This window comes from Bufo bufo, chromosome 2 (genome assembly GCF_905171765.1).
Source record: "Bufo bufo chromosome 2, aBufBuf1.1, whole genome shotgun sequence".
Taxonomy (NCBI): Eukaryota; Metazoa; Chordata; class Amphibia; order Anura; family Bufonidae; genus Bufo; species Bufo bufo.
The window spans coordinates 201998064-202019738 of NC_053390.1; the positions used below are offsets into that span (position 1 = coordinate 201998064).

The 21675-nt window shown below is 41.4% G+C and overlaps 1 protein-coding gene across 2 annotated transcripts in view; it reads left to right on the forward strand.

The window, feature by feature from the left end:
• The window catches only part of NOS1 (nitric oxide synthase 1), a 127631-nt gene that overhangs the window by 48827 nt on the left and 57129 nt on the right, over positions 1 to 21675 (forward strand). For both annotated transcript variants that reach the window (XM_040420223.1, XM_040420222.1), the window contains 7 exons: positions 5893 to 6067; positions 8373 to 8474; positions 9949 to 10143; positions 12222 to 12307; positions 12398 to 12542; positions 20708 to 20812; positions 21030 to 21088. In XM_040420223.1, coding sequence (XP_040276157.1) covers positions 5893 to 6067; positions 8373 to 8474; positions 9949 to 10143; positions 12222 to 12307; positions 12398 to 12542; positions 20708 to 20812; positions 21030 to 21088 — 867 coding nt within the window. The remainder of the gene's footprint in view (positions 1 to 5892; positions 6068 to 8372; positions 8475 to 9948; positions 10144 to 12221; positions 12308 to 12397; positions 12543 to 20707; positions 20813 to 21029; positions 21089 to 21675) is intronic.

Consider the following 21675-nt stretch of genomic DNA (forward strand, 5'->3'; position numbering starts at 1 on the left):
CTGATGAGATACACCCAAAATTATTAAAAGAGCTTAGTGGTGAGCTGGCAAAACCGTTAACAGATTTATTTAACCAATCATTAGTAACAGGAGTCGTCCCGGAAGATTGGAAATTGGCAAATGTCGTGCCCATTCACAAGAAAGGTAGTAGGGAGGAATCGAGCAACTATAGACCAGTGAGTCTGACATCAATAGTAGGCAAATAAATGGAAACCCTATTAAAGGATAGGATTGTGGAACATCTAAAATCCCATGCATTGCAAGATGAAAAACAACATGGGTTTACTTCAGGGAGATCATGTCAAACAAATCTTATAGATTTTTTTGACTGGGTGAATAAAATAATAGACGGTGGAGGTGCAGTAGACATCGCATATCTAGATTTTAGTAAGGCTTTTGACACTGTCCCACATAGAAGACTTATCAATAAACTGCAGTCATTGAGCATGGACTCCCATATTGTTGAGTGGATTAGGCAGTGGCTGAGTGACAGACAACAGAGGGTTGTAGTCAATGGAGAACATTCAAAACAAGGTAATGTTACCAGTGGGGTTCCACAGGGATCTGTACTGGGACCGATTTTGTTTAATATCTTCATAAGTGATATTGCAAAAGGCCTCGCTGGTAAGGTTTGTCTTTTTGCTGATGACACAAAGATATGTAACAGGGTTGATGTTCCTGGAGGGAAACGCCAAATGGAAAAGGATTTAGGAAAACTAGAAGAATGGTCAGAACTCTGGAAACTGAAATTTAATGTGGATAAGTGCAAGATAATGCACCTGGGGCGTAAAAACCCAAGGGCAGAATATAGAATATTTGACACAGTCCTGACCTCAGTATCTGAGGAAAGGGATTTAGGAGTAATTATTTCAGAAGACTTAAAGGTGGGAAGACAATGTAATAGAGCAGCACGAAATGCCAGCAGAATGCTTGGATGTATAGGGAGAGGTATAAGCAGTAGAAAGAGTGAAGTGCTTATGCCGCTGTACAGAACACTGGTGAGACCTCACTTGGAGTATTGTGCGCAGTACTGGAGGCCATATCTCCAGAATGATATAGATACTCTAGAGAGAGTTCAGAGAAGAGCTACTAAACTAGTACATGGATTGCAGGATAAAACTTACCAGGAAAGGTTAAAGGACCTTAATATGTATAGCTTGGAAGAAAGAAGAGACAGAGGGGATATGATAGAAACTTTTAAATACATAAAGGGAATCAACTCGGTAAAGGAAGAGAGCATATTTAAAAGAAGAAAAACTACCACAAGAGGACACAGTTTTAAATTAGAGGGGCAAAGGTTTAAAAGTAATATAAGGAAGTATTACTTTACTGAGAGAGTAGTGGATGCATGGAATAGCCTTCCTGCAGAAGTGGTAGCTGCAAATACAGTGAAGGGGTTTAAGCATGCATGGGATAGGCATAAGGCCATCCTTCATATAAGATAGGGCCGGGGGCTATCCATAGTATTCAGTATATTGGGCAGACTAGATGGGCCAAATGGTTCTTATCTGCCGACACATTCTATGTTTCTATGTTTCTATGCCTGGTTCTAGGTTGAGTGGCGAAAGCCACAGCTCAGTCTGGTCCCTTATCCCCTGCCACAGCTCTGCGGCGGTGTGCTGTTTGTCACCTAAGCAGATCAGTTTAAGCACGGCCTGGTGCCGCTTCCCCACTGCAGTGCTACACTGCTTTCAGCTACTGACTGATGTCTGACTGGTGCTGCAAGATGATAATTCAGAGGTGAAAGTGGAGGAGGAGGCGGAGAAGGGGGGGTTGCAGCCACTAATGTAGGTGGTGGCGGAAAACCTGATGGAAGTAGAGCCCGCAATCCTTGGCGTCAGTAGCACCTGTGCCATCCCAGAGTACGACTAGCTCCCGGCCTCCACAACGTTCACCCAGTGTGCCGTCAGGGAAATGTAGCGTCCCTGGCCAAAAGCACTTGTCCATGTGTCAGTCGTTAAGTGGACCTTCCCAATAACTGCGTTGGTCAGGGCACCGGTGATGTTACAGGACACATGCTGGTGTAAGGCTGGGACTGCACACTGTTAAAAATATTGGCGGCTGGGGACAGAGTACTGAGGGACAGCCGCCGCCATCAGGCAGCAGAAAGCCTCAGTGTCCACAAGCCTAAATGGCAACATTTCCATGGCCAGCAATTTGGAAAGATGTGCATTTAGTGCTATGGTCTGTGAGTGGGTGGCTGGGTATTTGCACTTTCGTTCAAAGGCCTGGGGTATAGACATCTGTACGCTGCGCTGGGACACAGAAGTGGATGTGCTAGCTTATGGTGCTTGCGAAGGTCCAGGTGCATGGAGGGAGGCATCCTGGCCTGCGTCTTGGACAGGGGATTGGCCAGCACGTAACACAGGGGAAGAGGAGGCAGTGGTGTGACCCGCAGACATTGGTTGTGGACCCAGGCGTTCGGACCACCTATTAGGTTGCTTTGATGCCATGTGGCGGATCATGCTGGTGGTGGTGAGGTTGCTAGTGTTCACGCCCCTGCTCATTTTGGTACGGCACAGGTTGCAAATGACAATTCTTTTATCGTCCGCACTTTCCTCAAAAAAGCGCCAGAATGCGGAACACCTACCCCTTGGCAAGGGAGATTGCCGCAAGGGGGTGCTCCGGGGAACAATGTAAGGCCTGTTTGGTGTGGCCCGCCTTCTCCCTTTTGCCACCCCACTGCCTTTTCAAGCCTGTTGCGGTGCTGTGGATCCCTCCCCCCCGTATTGCTGTCCTCGCTCGGCTTGCCACCTTCCCAGGTTGGGTCAGTGACTTCATCGTCCAGCACCTCCTCTTCCACTTCCTCACTCTGGTCATCCTCCTGACTTGTTGACCTAACAACAACCTCAGTTATTGACAGCTGTGTCTTATCCTCATCACGAATCTAGACACTAATTGCGGTTGACTTATTGGCAACTGTGTCTCATCATTATCATCAACCTCGTGAAACACTAATTGCAGTTCCCAAATTAAGGAATGGCGATGAAAAGAGCTCCTCGGAATATCTGATTGTGGGATCACTTGTTTCCCAAGACTCTCCATGGTGGGTGGAAGGAGTATCAGGGTGAGGATTCTGTTGACCAGACTCTTGGCTACTGAGACTGAACTTTGTGGAAGACAGGGTGGTGCTTAACCGACTGGAAGCATTATCTACTGCAATCCAACCGACCACCTGGTCGCACTGGTCTGACTTCGAGAGTGGTGTCCTGTGCCGCCCTGAAAACTGGGACATGAAGCTAGGTATTGTGGATGAGTTTGTTTCTTGTGCTCTGGCAGCAGGCAGTTTCACCGCGCCCAGGGCCACGGCCTCTGTTTGCACCATAAGCAGCACGGCCACTTCCCCGTCCCTTACTGCTTGCCTTGCGCATATTAAATAGTATACGTACAGTAGCGCAGGTTTTGTAAGCGTATATGCAAATAAAGTACACAGAATGTCACAGATATTTTTAGGATGCGCACACGTTAAACAGGAGGTATAGCGCAAGTAATGTCGCTGTCACCACCGCCTAATAAAGAATTACACTGATTTAATGTCACTGATATTTTGGATGCGCTAATCTTATACTGGAGATGTAGCACAGGTAATGTCGCTGCCACCAGCAGCAAAAAACTTATACTGAATGTCACTGATATTTCGGAGATGCAAACGTAATACAGGAGTTGTAGCGCAGGTAATGTAACTGTCCGCAGCGGACCACGTCTACGGAAAAAGTACACTTGATGTCACAAATATTTTTAGGCTGAGCACACTTGACACAGGAGATGTAGCGCAGACAATGTCGCTGTCATCAGCTGTGAAAAAAATTACACTGAATGTCACTGATATTTCGGATGTGCTAACGTTATACTGGAGATGTAGCGCAGGTAATGTCGCTGCCACCAGAAGCAAAAAATTTGACTGAATGTCACTGATATTTCAGTTATGTAAACGTTATACAGGAGATGTAGCACCGGTAATGTAAATGTCCGCAGCAGACACCGTCTACGGAAAAAGTACACTGGATGTCACGGATATTTTTAGGCTGCGCACACGTTACACAGGAGAGCGCAGATAATGTCGCTGTCTGCAGTGGCCAAACAATTGCAAGCTATTTAGTGCAGGTTGTGCTAAAAATATATATTGCTGCCAGATACAACTAAAGACCTTAAAAGGACTTTTGGGTCTCTAACAAGTTTTAGCAATTTAGCTCAGGTTGTGCTTAAAATATATTTTGCTGCCACACACAATAGTCCTTAAAAGGACTTTTGTGTCTATAACAAGTCTAAAAACTAAAATATTGCAATTTCAATCCCTACACTATCTCTCCCTTCTGCTCTCCAGCTCTCCCTGACTAATACTAAGTCGAACATGTGTCATCGGGTGCTATATAGCACCCGATGAGTCGTTCCTGCCAGCCAATCGCTGTAATGCCAGCAGCATTACAGTGAAAGGCAGTACTGACCTGCAAGTTTATTGGCTGCGTAGCAGCCAACAAACGTGCGGGGAGGAGACTTGAGCATCGCGCTCGAGCACACGCGATATTCGGCTGAACATCGCGATGCTCGCCCAACACTAGTCCTCATGCATTCTGAATAGAAAGAGATCCGTTCAGGATGCATCAGGATGTCTTCCGTTCTGTCAGCATTCCGGTTTTGTGTCCGGTCATAAAAAAACAAAAGAAACAGATCTGGCACTAAAAACAATATAAGTCAATGGTGACGGGTCCGTTTTTTTAGGAGCCTAATAAAACGGATCCATCACCCATTGACTTTCAATGTATTTAGTGACAGATCCGTTTTTTTCCGTTTTGATTTCACACAACCTCATCCTAACGGAACGGATGCATCCTGATGTGCAAAATCACCACATCCGTTTAATTCTGGTAATGAGATCCTCTGCCAGATTTCAATACCGGAATTAACAACGCAAGTGGGAAAGTAGCCAAAGTTCTTGCATGCCTTCTCCCGTCTACAATAATGGATCCCTGACAGAACTGACAAAAACGGATGCAAAATTAGCGCAATGGATGCTCAACATAAACAATCAATTTTCTTGTTTGTTTTTCTGACGGATCAGTAGAACGGAAAACAAAACAGTGATGTGAACCCGGCCAAAGCCTGACATATATGCAAGGAAACCTCCTGGTGTATACGGTAACTTTTCTATAGGCCCCGGTTCACCAGACAGAGACCATAACTAGAGATGAGCGAATTTCCTGTTATGAAATTCGTTCACGCTTCGTTTGGGGGTAAAAGCAGATTTGCGTTATGGATTCCGTTACCATGGACCATAACGCAATTCTATGATGGAATGCATGACGGAATACCTTCAGAGGCATTCCGTTATTCATTCCGTCATAATAGAAGTCTATGGCCTGCTTAACGGATCCGTCCCGTTTCCGTTATGCCAGAGAGGGCTCCCCTGCATAACGGAAATGGGACAAATCCGTTTTGCAGCCCATAGACTTCTATTATGATGAAATGAATAACGGAATGCTTCTAAAGGCATTCCGTTATGCATTCCATCATAGAATTGCGTTATGGTCCGTGGTAACAGAATCCATAACCACCAAACGAAGAGTGAATGAATTTTAAAATATGAAATTCGCTCATCTCTAGCCATAACAGTGTCCTTTTAAAGTCCGTCCAGCTACTATCCATCTGCAACCTTTTTTTTCAACTGCATGGTATATGTTTTTTTTATAATGGATCCCAGTGGGTGACAGATCACACTGTATGATGTCCATGATGAGCCTCTTTTGGGTATATACTCTACGTCTGACAATAAGGTCAAATGCTTTGTATACAGAGCCTAAAAGAAGGAATTGCAACACATTTTCTACACGAGCCCCTGTGTGTATATATCATTTAGCACCATGATGCAATGTCCTCTCTAATTCTGGTCTTCAGGTTTGAATGGTTCAAAGATCTGAGTCTGAAGTGGTATGGACTACCAGCTGTGTCCAGTTTGCTCCTAGAGATCGGAGGCCTGGAGTTTACTGCTTGTCCTTTCAGTGGATGGTACATGGGCACGGAAATTGGAGTTCGAGATTACTGCGATAACTCCCGCTATAACATAATGGAGGTACTGTGGCCTGGTAAAGAGCTCCCCCTTTTGGTAGCATCAGATAATGAAAGAGAATTGGTTATATTTATACTGTGTACCAGATTTTCTAAGAAATAGATAGCGTTAGGATAGCTGGACAGTATGGGCAAGAAAAAATATTACACTTTGCATACATTTTCTTTACTTAACGGAAGCATCTTGGACAAGGTACACAATATTCCCCACTGGTAAATATAGTATAAACATATTGTTAGTACATCCTAGGGAGGTAATGAAGGAAGAATTCTTAGTTCGATGCACAGATATCTACATATTCCGTAAAAATGTATATTTTAAAAAAGTCTTTTAGAAAGCCTGTAAAATTGTGTAACTGAAAAATAAAATAACATTCTAAAAAGCATTTGCAATTATATTAGAGTGACCCTCCGATTCATGAGAGAAAATTCTCATCGTTTTAGCTGCAGATCAATCAATTCCCAGAGTCCTCTTCTGCCATCCAAGATGGCCGCACCACTTCTGAGACTGCCGTGGCATACTGTGAGTTTGGTAGCCCAAGGCACTTTCTGCTGCCCTTGGATTGGCGAATACAGCTCATGTGAGCAGTGCTGACTAATCCAAGAGCAGGGCTGGACAAGCGGGAGGTGTCTTGGACTTCAGGTAGTCTGAGTTACATTGGAGCCATCTTGGATGACAGAAGAGGAGCCTGGAAATTGACGGACCTGCAGCTGAAAAGGAGGTCACCAGGCAAATGTTCTCTTTGTTTCCCTGATAGTGGGATTTTTATTTTCTTGAACTAGAGGGATGCTTTAAAGGGGTTTTCTGGGACTCAAATATTAATGACCTATCCTGAGGCTAGGTTATCAATACCAGATCAGTGGGGGTCCAACTCCTGGCATCCTTGTCAATCAGCGGTTTGAAGGCACCACAGCACCCAGACAAGTGCGGCTGTCTCTTCGTAGTATACCTACATTGTATAGTGGCTGTACTCGGTATTGCAATTGGATTGAGCTGCACAAAGACAATATGATTAATGGACATGACCTCGCAGGTTGAGGAAGAGGCCAGAGAGTTCACCAGAGCGCCACAGTCATTTTGAACAGCTATCTGGGAGTGAGACATGACTGATCTGATATCAATGACCTATCTTGGGGGGTAAAGGGGTTGTCTCACTTCAGCAAGTGGCATTTATTATGTAGAGAAATTGAATACAAGGCGCTTACTAATGTACTGTGATTGTCCATATTGCCTTTGCTGGCTGCATTCATTTTCCATCGCATAGTCATTTTTCTCATATCCAGTGGTTACGACCACCCTAAAATCCAGCATTGATGGCCATGCTTGCACACTATAGAAAAAAAGCACCACCCTATGTGTGCGCCAGCGGTTCTGGTCACTAGAGAGGTCGGCGACTTTTCGTGGAAAACCCCTTTAATTGTATAGAAAATAGAAAAACAATAGAAAAATGAATTCAAATTTTTTTCCACATCATTTTAGAAAAAAAAATTATATTGTTACTATATTCTTCGACAGCTACCTAGTTCTGCTTTTGACTTCCATTATATAAAACAGTATACCTTAAAATACATGATTTTTATGCGATGTGCTGTCCTACTGGAAAATGTAGGCAACCACTGTATGCTTTTCAGTAAAGATGTAGTATAAACCAGCCAAATACAGTATGTCTCTGGGCCATGGAAGTGGATGAAGTCCTATGCCTAGATGCAGGGGTGCACCTAGCCTTTCTGCTGCCTGAGGCAAAAACTGAAATGGCGCCCCACCCTCCCCAGTGCCAATTTCTTAACCTAACCCCTTCCTTTCAGCCCATGGCCCTTCGGCTGCCCCCCTCTTGCCCCTACCTGGTGCCTCACCTGGCCTCATTGGTGGTGCACCCCTGCCTGGATGCCTTCCAGATGTATATGAAACATGGTGTGAACAGAGCCTTTCTCTATGTCAGAGGTCAACAAGCTCCAGCACTCTAGCTGTTGTACAATTACAACTCCCAGCATGCACACTTCCTTTGCTATTCTCTAAACTCCAGTAGAAGTAAATGGAGCATGCTGGGAGTTGTAGTTTTGCAACAGCTGATCTTTGTGCACATACAGAATATTTTCATTATTTGTTGATGGCAGAGAGCTGTAAATCCCACAACGAATATCAGCCTTTAAGAGAAAACTGCACTTTATCTGGAATGAAGACCCCTCAGACTGAAGAGATGGAGTAATGTTATTATTCACGTATGCTAAAGTAATCCTGGCGCCTTGTGCTGAATATCGTATAGTTTATCATTCGGGCAGATCTTATTTAGTACAACTGTTTCCTGCAGGAAGTCGCCAAAAGAATGAACTTGGACACAAGAAAAATGTCTTCACTATGGAAAGACCAAGCTTTGGTGGAAATTAATATTGCAGTTCTATACAGTTACCAGGTAATGTCATAATTACGTAAATTCCAGACATGATGTAAGGAAATTCACAATCACCACTATATCAGTTTGGGTCTACATATGACGAGCTGAATATACTCCAATTATGTTAAAGAGCACCTGTCAGCAGGATCAACACTATTGGGAATGCTGCAACTGATTTTCACAAGAAAGGCATTATTTTAATCAGCAGGATCCATTCTACCAAGCAGCATGCTAGTGTAATAGGGTTGATCCTGCCGCTAGGTGCTCTTTAACTAATGTTGCATAAACAGCGTCACTCCTTTCCACTCACTTAAATAAGTTTAACCCCTTCCTGACCTCAGGAGTCGGGTCTTTAAATATGGCGCCCGCCCAGAAGCGGAACAGGTGCCATAGCTTTTAAACAGCAGATACCCGGAGCTAATGTCTATGATCAGCAATAATGCCAATCACAGACATTTAACCTCTCAAATGACGTGCTCAGTCATGACCATGGCATTTGAGTCGGCTTTGACCGGGAGTGTTACGCTTTCAGGGCCTGAACAATACTCCTATGCTGTTCATTCCCTGTGGTAGCCTAGAGCCATCTGAAGGATCAGAGGCTACCACAGTGATAGTTCCTATGAATCCCTGCCTGTGGCAAAGCTCCATATGAACATAATTAATCTCCCATAGGCTACAAAAGTAATTAATTGCAGTCTATGGGAGAAATGATCTAATGATCACATGTTTAAGTCCCCTAGGGGGACTTAAAATAAGTGTAAAAATATAAAAAATAAATATAACAATTCATATCGCCCCCTTTTCATCATATTTAAATAAAATAAAAAATGATAAAATAATAAACATCACTTGCACTGCTGCGTCCCAAAATGTATTTATCAAGTACGGTGAACGTTGTAACAGAAAAAAAACAAACATCTAAATCGCAGATTTAAAAAAATTAAATAAAAAGTTATCAAAAATTCATATAAACTCCAAAATTGTATTAATAAAACTACACAAAAAATGAATCATGACTTAGCTCCGTAGGTGTAACTTTATAAAAGTTATGGGGGTCAGATAATGGTGCTGTTTTTTTTAAATATTAAAACCCAAGAGAATCTATAAAAATTTGGTATTGCTGTAATCGTATTGACCCAAAGAATAAAGGTAACAGGTCATTTTACCACATAGGGAATGCCATAAAAATAAAATAAAATTATGGCGGAATTGCATTTTTTTTTTTCAATTCCACCCAATGTAAAAATTGTTTGCAGCTTCCCACTGCATTGTATGCAATATTAAATGGTGCTATTAGAAAGTACAACTTGTCCCTCAAAAAACATCCCTTATATGGCTATGTGAGCAGAAAAATAAACATAGGGACGAATCGTAAAAACGAAAAATCTGAGTCTTGAAAGGGTTAAGGTACAATACCAAATGTGGCACTATTTCTATAATCATGCAGAGGAGGATATTCTTCTATCATGATCAGTTGTTCTTCTTTCCTCAGAGTGATAAAGTAACCATTGTAGATCATCACTCTGCCACAGAGTCATTTATTAAGCATATGGAAAACGAATACCGGTGTCGTGGAGGTTGTCCTGCTGATTGGGTGTGGATAGTACCCCCAATGTCTGGGAGCATTACTCCAGTATTTCACCAAGAGATGCTCAACTACCGTCTGACACCTTCCTTTGAATATCAGGTAACATGATTTTGCTTAGTACAGGGATGCCCAACCTGTGGACCTCCATCTATTGCAAAACTACAACTCCCAACATGCCTTGATAGCTGTAGACTCTCTGGACATGCTGGGAGTTGTAGTTCTGAAACAGATGGAGGACCACAGTTTGAGCATCCCTGGCTTAGTACATATGTACTGTGATCAGGATCCTAGTACTTTGTCCTGCATTAAATCATCTGGGTTATAACTACAGCATTATGACAAAAAACATGACGCACTTGTAAGTGTTACAAAATCTGAATAAAGCCTGCTGGTCCCATGCACCAGAAAAATAAATCTACATCCGCAAGGGAGCTAACGTAGATTTCTGATGTAACATGCGTCCGTTTTTTTTATGCACATGATGTTAAATGAGTTGGGCTGAAGAGCTCCTGAATATGGCCGCCTCCTTGCGCCCATGACACACCCAATATTGTAAAAGTAGTAAGGGTGGTGGAGGAAGCTGAAAAGTTCCAAATTTTGGCCCAAAACAAAACTTGTTTTCCTGCTGTTTTCTGCTAAAGTTTACAAGATTTGTATTCCAGAATACTGACATACAAGATTTATATATATTATATATAAGTTCTGAGAGGACAGGGGAGAAAGACGCTAGTAGACTCTTCTGGGCAGTCTGGCATGTTGAAATCCTACTAAGGTACCACTTGGAACTGAACCCGAGTTTGGGAAATGTTTTTTTACAGTAGAAATTGATTTTTGAAGTTATTATGCGAAGTCTCGCGAGTAATAACTTCGGCTCATAGGAGCCAACACATTCTAATATTGTACGGAGCGCTCGCGCCGTACAGTATTCAAACAAAGTATTATGCGAATCGGCTTTGGATGTTTCATCCGAAGTCGATTCGCTCATCCCTAGTCACCATATACATTACACAGTCTACAGATCCAGCTGAAATAGGAAGGGTTTGGCTCACATCAATATGTAAGGCTAGCTTTAGGAAGATCTGTCTCTTCTCCTGACATGTCTGTTCAAGTAACTAATTGCACTCCCTGTATAATAACAATTCTGAAGCATCTATTCTTATGACTCTATGTTGTGCCATTCCTTTATTATTCCTGCTAGCAGTTTATGAATGAACTGCCAGCAGTCTGCAATAAAGGCCCAGATGGGTAGAGCTGTGTCCCTGCACCGTCTATCCATCCAGTGCTGCCAGTGTCAAACTGTGCGGGGACACACCCTCAGCTGGTAACACCCATCTGGACCTTTATGACAGGCTGCTGGCAATTCATTAATACACTTCTATCAGGAATAATGAAAGAATGGCACATTGTGGAGTCTTAAAAATAGATGCACCAGAATTATTACAAGGGGGGTGCAAGTATTTACTAAAGCAGACATGTCAGGAGTGGTTACAGGTCCTCCAGGTTTAAGGGCTCTTTCACACGAGTGGATCCTGTGCGTGGAATCCACTGCGTGAAAGAGAGCCAAGCCCCGTTCCGGACAGCAGAGACACGGAGCAGTAACATGATTGATAATTCTCTTTGCCTCTCTGTGACCACTTTATCTCACTGTAATTTTGTAGTAAAAAGGTCACAGAGAGGCGCGGAGCATTATCAGTCATGTTACTGCTCCGTGTCTCTGCTGTCCGGAACGGGGCTTGGCTCTCTTTCACGCAGTGGATTACCTGCACGGGATCCGCTCATGTAAAAGAGCCCTAAGTATTATTTCCCTTAGTATATGTATGTAAGTAATTTGATAATCGCTGGTGGTTTCATTGCTGTATACCGCCACACTGTCCGGTGCAGTAGATTGTAATTGCATTGGCGTACAGTTGCACACGATTGGCCATACGCATCAAACTGTCCTGCCGAATGTAGACATTGAATGCAGGGTGAATTTCATTTTAGACTAGCATGCCGTTCATTGGGAGTCGATAATCATAGCAGTACCCTTATGGAACAGTGCTGAAGGCAGTAAACAGTGAAGAAAATAGCAGAAAAGTATCACTCGTGAGGTGGTGGCTTATATATATTCCTGTACAGTGTAATAAATGATATTGCATGAAAAATGACAATATACATCTATATTTTGTCGCGTGCAGCCTGACCCCTGGAACACTCATGTTTGGAAAGGAGTGAATGGGACTCCAACTAAGAAACGAGCCATTGGATTCAAAAAGTTGGCCAAGTGAGTAGTTATTTCAGTCTAGTGTCTGGGAATGGCCGCTGCGTCCTGTGCCTGTAATGTATTTCAGCATCTGCTATGTTCCTATTACAGGGCAGTTAAATTTTCTGCCAAATTAATGGGGCAAGCAATGGCAAAAAGAGTTAAAGCTACAATCCTATATGCGACTGAAACCGGCAAATCTGAAGTCTATGCAAAAACATTATGTGAAATATTCAAGCATGCCTTTGATGCCAAGGTAATACCTGTTGTATTTCTTGTATTAATGAACCTGTAGAGATATCCAATGATTTAAATGATTCAGTGTGTCAAGTGAAATATCTGTGGACTGATGGGAAAGCACTGTTTGCTTTGTATAAGATTACCTAACACCTAGAAAAAACACCCACCCCAGTATAGTATTAAAAATATGATATTTTATTAAGTCATATTAAAATCAGGCAAACCAAAAAAACTGTAATTGGTGGCAGTCATTTACAAAAAGGAACTGTCTGGTGTGGAAATCGCATGCATACAAAGCTTGCTAAGAGTTCATTTAAATCCCTCCTTTAGAAAAAGTATACATGGCCCTATTAAAAGTAGCAGAGATAAAATACGTAAAGTACAAGAGTACTAACAATGCGCGAGAAATCCCAAATGCTAAAAAAAGACATAAAATATACAGCAGAATAAAAAGGTAAATACAGACCATGAGGCAGCTCCAACCCCAATGTACGTTTCGCCTAAAGCTTTCTCCAGTGTTTATAACTCTACTGTCTGTACTGCACTTTTCTGTATACAGCCCGGCCAATCAAAACTGCCCTGCACACTAGATAGAATGAACATACATAATGATAACCCACAAGAAAAGATGGTGAGCATGTCTGAAGCATCGTAGGAATGCAGTGCGCTCTACTATGCATTCTTCCAGCTGCTACCAGGAAATGACGTCACTTACGTGGCAGTAGTAGTGTGGGGCGACTGCATTAGCAAAACATGATGGAGCGGATGCATAAACAACATGCGTTCCGCCATACGTGTCAGCGAAAGGAAGTGAGGAATATAAGAGTGTATAAGATTAGCATGATAACGCTTCTGGAAAGCTGACCAGATAAGGGTAAGTGCAAGAAAATTGGAAGGGGGGGGCATTACATTACATATTTATTAGTGGAATCGCTAGGGCTTTGAGAGACTATTTTCTATGCAGCGGAGGAAGACAGTAGAACAGACCTTAGGATACTGAGAGGCAATGTTCCCTCTATGGAACAGTTAGGCAGCTGGGCAATACATCGTAAAAAGGTGGGCAATCTGTTACTTACCGTATGTTTCTGTCCGCATCCATTCCACAGTTTTACGGATTGGATGTGTAGACCTATTCATTTCAATGGGGCCACAAAAGATTCGCCCTTACGTTCCACTGCCTCGCAAAAAAGATAGAACATGTCCTATTCTTGTCCATTTTTGAAGACAAGAATAGGCATTTCTATCATAGAGAAGGACACTCCGATCCGCAAAATGCGGAATGCACACATCCGGTTTCTGTGTTTCATGAATCCGCAATTTGTGGTCAGCAAAAATTAGTACGGTCGTGTGAATGAGCCCTAAGGATACATTCCCATGTAGCAACCATGGGGTAAACCTGCAATTCCATGCAACCATTATTTAAAGGGGCAGAGTTAGGATCCATTCACACATCCGAAGTGTATTGCGGATCCGCAATACACCGGGCCGGCACCCTTATAGAAATGGCGAACAAGAATAGGACATGTTCTATTTTTTTTTTGGGAGCCGCGGACCGGAAGTACGGAGCCGCGGACCGTAAATGCGAATGCGGACAGCACAATGTGTGCTGTCCGCATCCTTTCCGTCCCCATTGAGAATGAATGGGTCCGCACCCGTTCCTCAGAATTGCGGAACGGATGCGGAACCATTCTACGGACGTGCGAATGGACCCTTAGCAACAGCTGGCTGCAATCTACTGCTGGGAGATGGAGGTGACTGTCACATAAACTGATGCCCGCCCACAAACACTGAAGAAACTAGATGTGAAGAAGCTAAGAAATGTGAACATTACACCGGAGAGCAGCTTTTTTTTTTGCATTCATATAGTTGAAATAATGGTGTGCATTACCACCAATATTTATTAATTTGTGGGATAATCTATTAAGATCATCTATGCGCATGTAGTAGAAACATAGATTTATAGGTTTTATGAAACAAACCTGCCATTTGAGAAGATACCTAAGGCATCGGCAAAATTTTTATTTTTTTCTAAATAAGGCCAATCACGGTCCTCTGTAAGCGAATGGTAGGAATAGTAAATAGCCATTACAGATTTGAAGGAAAGCTCTGGGCAGGAAGGTAACTGCTAATCCAGTACTTTATGCTCCTGTATGGTGTAGCTGTAGCAGATTCAGGTAAGAGGAGCACCATCTCCAGGGGGTAGCCGGACTGATGGCAGCAAACCCAGAGCTTCAGTCTGCAGCAGAAAATTTTCACTCAGCTTTATTTAGCAACAGGATCTGCCACTGGCACTGACTGCTACACATCATAGTTTTCCTAGCTATCAGGGTGAAGGCCTACCAATAATCATGGCTCCAACAAGCCAACTTCACCAGTCCTTCCCCAGGCTGGCAGCCTTGTTTGATTTGTAACACCCGTCTTAGCCTTATAAGCTGGCACCTAAAGAGCCTCTTTAGACAGGCCAAACCCTGAAATGTCCTAGTGGGGCCTTCTCTTCTATCTCCACTCCAGTATCCACAAATCAAAGATAGGGGAAGGACACTTTCTCTACAAAAAAAAAAATCCTGTTTGCCTGACATATCACACTCTGTAATGTAAGCCTGCCTTTTAGTAGCTCTACTGCTTCAAGGGGTAAAAAAAAAGCATAATGACAGTCTATGGTGCATCAAACAAGCTCTATGGCAGTAAAGTACAGTATGTGAGAAGGGTTTCTCAAAAGTGACTTTAGATAAAAAAAAACTATGCCTATGTCTAACCTTGGATAGTAATACAGTATCTTAGACCACTGTTCCTCAACTTCTGACATCAACGGGATTTTATTAATATTTCATAGGGTATATAATTATTGTCCGGAACCCTAACATCTTGGAATACTTGGGGACTTGAGCTAAGAAACACTACAACAGACCATTTACATGAAGAAACATACTATATTTTTTAAAACAAGGATAACTGGGCACACTCAGGATATCTGGACCATTTGAATTTATTAGCATATATATTGACAATGAATAACCGTATAATCTGACGGTAATAATAAAAACGTATCTGCTAAAACTATAACATAAAACACGACATGCAGTAATACCATATAAAACAAATGGAAAATGGTAATCTAAAATGCACTAAAATTCGAGGAATAAAATGGAATATTCGATAATAAATCATATGAATATTCTGGCGAATATTCGTATAGGAAAGTCTCGTAATAAAAAGGTAGCGCTAAAACAATGTCCTCTAACAACGTCCCATTCGATATTTTGACAGGGGTATCCGAAAGTTGTCAAGGTCCCAATGCACAATCAGTGAATGAACTCAAGCGGCGTCCCGCTAATGGCATCCACCAGCAGCGTCCCACTGGAATATTAATATAAAAGTTTTAAATAGCTGGATAAAATCGCTGGATAAAATCGAACGGTCTTACCGTCTCCCTTGATAAATCGACAAAGGTAATATTGTGGTCCTCTGTATATGCAGACCAATAGTTTGTCATAAATTCGCACACTGGCAATTGTTTGACACGTGTAGTCAGGCCTTCACCATGGAATCAGGCCTTACAGATTGTTTTTAAAAAGTACCATTCGTGTGACAGACGATTCCTTCTTTGAGATAATCCAGTAAATTCTCCAGCTTCCCAAGTGGTCCAAAATTTGGGGTCCTGTCTAGGCTAGACGCGTTTCGGGGTATCGCATTACCCCTTCCTCAGTAGCTGTCAGTTCCCCAAAAATTCCTTTCTTATATAGTGGAAAAGCTATTCCAAAAACCTGGATCAGATGTTCCAGAAACCCAGAGTGGATCCACTTTTTGATCCACTCTACCTCATTACGTATATTCTCATTTATTAAAATCCTCACAATACCATATATAATATTGTTACCAATATACCTTTAATATATATACATATATGCTAAACTATCCTTAAAACATAAACATTCACAATATAACAATGACATTCACAATATAAAAACAGAATCATGCTCTAATTTATCTTTGCAGCTGAATATGCAAAAACCCCTTCATCCCTATATGGATATGAGCCTGGTGTTTCTAATAAGCCAAAAAACGCATCTGACACCATGCGGTTTCCATGCGGTTCCGATGCGGGTTTTTTTCCGTCAATCTTCTTGGACACCTTTGTAGAGACCTTCTGCATTCATTATAGTGTCCAGAAACAAAATCTAAGAGAAATATATTCTAAAAATTGCATATTTGAGAGAGAAAACTGTCTTACTTGAAAATCTTCGGAAAGTATGTTCAACAGTGGTATTGAGGTTATTCAAGATAATGTGGTAATTGAGTGGAAGCCCACTGCTAAGGGCAAACCCCCCTATTATTAAATACTAGGTGGGGCTAAACCATCAGCAGTGGGCATCCACCCACTCTATAAAAAGCCGAATAATTCAAATTCGGCATTGAGCCCCCCTGGAAGCAAAGTATTTAATTCAAAAATACGTTGTGTTTCCAGTCTCGACATTTTACTGATGTGGTTACCCCCCCTCCAATCTTTGTGAACCTTATCAATGGCTGCAAACTTAAGGCCGATTGGGTTTTGACTATGTGCTACCTTAAAGTGGTTGGACAAAGAATGCGTTTCCAAACCTTTTCTAATATTAGCCATGTGTTCGGAAATCCGTTTTGGTCCTCCCTATGTATTGTATACCAGACGGACACTCAATCACGTAGATAACTTCTGTTGAATTACATGACAAAAATTCCCCAATTTTGTGTTTATACTTATTTGTAGCGGAGATAATTTCATTAGTTCTACGTGGGAAATCTGTGATCTTACAGTTTCCGCATTGTCCACACCTAAAGAAGCCATTAATATTTGCCCAACTTTGAACTGAACAAGTTTGTTTGCTTCCTTTCTTAATGGTTGGGGCCACTTTAATATTTAAACATGAGACTTTAGTGAATGTGATAAGGGGGTTAGATGGAGTAATGGGGCCCAATATTTTGTCCTTTTTTATTAGATACCAATGTTTGTGTATTATCTTTCTGATTCTCCTAAACTCACTGTTGAAAGGTAAAATCATACGGAGGTCAACTTCCTTCTGTTCTTTCTTCACTACCTCCTTTTCTTTAAAAAAAATTCTCTTTTCATATCCCTTATTTTATTAAGTGCACCATCTAAAAGCTCCACGGGGAATTCTTTTTCTAAAAATGCTTTTTTCAGATTAAAAATATTAAAATGAATCTCCTTTAAAAAAATCTTCCAACTTTTCCCTTCCAGATTTCCATATAAAAAATACATCGTCGATGTATCTTTGCCAGAGCACCAGGTCCGTCCCCAGTCGGGGGGCGATGCATTGTCCCTCCCAATTGGCCATAAATACATTTGCATAACTGGGTGCGAACCTGGTGCCCATGGCTATACCCCGAGTCTGTAAATAAAAATCCCCATTAAAATTAAAATAATTATGGGATAGAATAAAATCAATGCTATTGATTAAAAATTCCACTTGTTTTTGAGCTAAACTTCCCTCTTCCTGCAGTTGAGATCTCACTGCTTCTTTACCTTGTGCATGATCAATTACTGTGTACAATGATTGTACATCCAGCGTGCCCATCAACCAAGTCTCTTCAAATGCCATATTTTCTATTGATTTAATTATTTGCGTGGTGTCCTTCGTATACGACGGAGTTTTCTTCACCCTCGGTTGTAGTAATATATCTATATATTGAGATAAGTTACAAGTCAGGGAATCAATCCCCGACACAATGGGGCGTCCCGGAGGATTGACCATGTCCTTGTGTATTTTAGGTATTGTATAAAAGACTGGTGTCCGTGGGTATTTATTAATAATAAAATCAAATTCTTCTTGTTTGAAAATCCCGCCTTTAATCCCTCCTTCACACAAATCTACCAATTCTTTATAAAATATTTGTGTCGGGTCTCCTGTCAATTTTCTATAAGTGTCCATATATTTGACAGTTGTCTAAGGCATTCAGCATTATACTGTTCCACATCTTGCACTACTATTGATCCGCCCTTATCAGCAGGGTGGATAATAATACCATTCTCTTTCTGCAAATTCTTCAATGCTATAATTTCTTCCTTAGTGAGGTTTTGGCGTGCGTATCTAGTTTTCTCCTTTACTCGACGTAGGTCATTTTCTACGCATTTTTTAAAAGTGGCCATCTCCTCACACATCTCGTTCCTAGGATATTTTTTCGATGGATTTTTTTAATTAGTGTGGGTATATTGTTCTAATTGTACCCTAGAGTTGGAATCTCCAACGATAGGATTCTTTAGAAAGTAGTCATGTAATTCAACAGAAGTTATCTACGTGATTGAGTGTCCGTGTGGTAAACAATACGTAGGGAGGACCAAAAGGACTCTGAAAAAACGGATTTCCGAACACATGGCTAACAGTAGAAAAGGTTTGGAAACGCATTCTTTGTCCAACCACTTTAAGGTAGCACATAATCAAAACCCAATCGGCCTTAAGTTTGCAGCCATTGATAAGGTTCACAAAGATTGGAGGGGGGGGGGGGTAACCACATCAGTAAAATGTCGAGACTGGAAACACAACGTATTTTTGAATTAAATACTTTGCTTCCAGGGGGGCTCAATGCCGAATTTGAATTATTCGGCTTTTTATAGAGTGGGTGGACGCCCACTGCTGATGGTTTAACCCCACCTAGTATTTAATAATAGGGTGGTTTGCCCTTAGCAGTGGGCTTCCACTCAATACCACATTATCTTGAATAACCTCAATTCCACTGTTGAACATACTTTATGAATATTTTCAAGTAAGACAGTTTTCTCTCTCAAATATGCAATTTTTAGAATATATTTCTCTTAGATTTTGTTTCTGGACACTATAATGAATGCAGAAGGTCTATACAAAGGTGTCCAAGAAGATTGATGAAAAAAACGCATCGGAACCGCATGGAAACCGCATGGTGTCAGATGCGTTTTTTGGCTTATTGGAAACACCAGGCTCATATCCATATAGGGATGAAGGGGTTTTTGCATATTCAGCTGCAAAGATAAATTAGAGCATGATTCTGTTTTTATATTGTGAATGTCATTGTTATATTGTGAATGTTTATGTTTTAAGGATAGTTTAGCATATATGTATATATATTAAAGGTATATTGGTAACAATATTATATATGGTATTGCGAGGATTTTAATAAATGAGAATATACGTAATGAGGTAGAGTGGATCAAAAAGTGGATCCACTCTGGGTTTTTGGAACATCTGATCCAGGTTTTTGGAATAGCTTTTCCACTATATAAGAAAGGAATTTTTGGGGGACTGACAGCTACTGAGGAAGGGGTAATGCGATACCCCGAAACACGTCTAGCCTAGACAGGACCCCAAATTTTGGACCACTTGGGAAGCTGGAGAATTTACTGGATTATCTCAAAGAAGGAATCGTCTGTCACACGAATGGTAGTTTTTAAAAACAATCTGTAAGGCCTGATTCCATGGTGAAGGCCTGACTACACGTGTCAAACAATTGCCAGTGTGCGAATTTATGACGAGCTATTGGTCTGCATATACAGAGGACCACAATATTACCTTTGTCGATTTATCAAGGGAGACGGTAAGACCGTTCGATTTTATCCAGCTATTTAAAACTTTTAGATCAATATTCCAGTGGGACGCCGCTGGTGGATGCCATTAGCGGGACGTCGCTTGAGTTCATTCACTGATTGTGCATTGGGACCTTGACAACTTTTGGATACCCCTGTCAAAATACGTTGTAAGAGGACATTGTTTTAGCGCTACCTTTTTATTACGAAACTTTCCTATGCGAATATTCGCCAGACTATTCATACGATTTATTATCGAATATTCCATTTTATTCCTCGAATTTTAGTGCATTTTAGATTACCATTTTCCATTTGTTTTATATGGTATTACTGCATGTCGTGTTTTATGTTATAGTTTTAGCAGATACGTTTTAATTATTACCGTCAGATTATACGGTTATTCATTGTCAATATATATGCTAATAAATTCAAATGGTCCAGATATCCTGAGTGTGCCCAGTTATCCTTCTTTTATTCTATTGCTTTTTGGAGTGGACTGGGTGAGTCCACTCGACTGAGTGCACCTCTTGGGTCAGTAGTTACTCTTATGCGTCACATTCACTTATTTTTTCCATACTATTTTTTTTTGTTCACCGTTGACTCATGGATGCTTTCATTTAATTTCTCTTCAGACCACGCCCATGGAAGAGTATGACATTGTACATTTAGAACATGAAACTCTTGTCCTAGTGGTGACCAGCACTTTTGGAAATGGTGACCCGCCAGAAAATGGAGAGGTATGAAGCATATGTATGAAGTACTTATTGTGAGGGATGATGTGATACAGGGCAGAGTTCTTGTATTACATGTAATACAATAATATACGTTGTCATCTATGTATACATCAACCAATGAATGCCTATCTGAGGTATATCATATTTGGGGACTGTTTGGGTTATGTATTACCACATAATTTATAATTCATATAAAATAGTTTTTCTTCCTCTCCTATAGAAATTTGGCTGTGCCCTGATGGAGATGAGGCATCCTAATTCTAACATGGAGGAGAGAACGTGAGTTAACGTTAAGCTCAAGAGGCAAATGCCGGGGCCCCAGGGCGTTGATTGATCAAAACTCATACCTGCCAAAAGTCTAAATTTATACTGACTGTCCCACCAGGAAAATTACATAAGGGGCAGGGTTTACCTTGAATCCAAGTCCCATTACATTGTGGTCATATTGGGGACCTTTACAGGAGGACCGTGGTGGGTTTAAAATTTCTCATAGTTTGGGATTCCACTGTTAGCGAGAATTAACTCTTTCTAAACATAAAAACGGTCCATGTTTCCCCCAGAAACCAAACTGCTACAGAAAACCAAAGCTGCACTGACAGTGGTGGATGTGGACAAAGAGCCCAATTTGCAATTTTTTTACTAAATTAGGCTTTCTTAGAAGATTTTTTTGAAAGTAGGCTTATCTCACATAACATTTTAGTGAAAATTGACAGTTTTTTTGTGGTGTTTTTCACGTCATTTTTACCAGCTTTGAACATGTGTGTGTGAAGGAGGACTTGCAAAGTAAATGGGTTCCAACAAATAATAGCAAAATGCCAAGGTCACTGAAAGTAAGGTGGAACAGCGTAAGTTTAAAGAGGACCTGT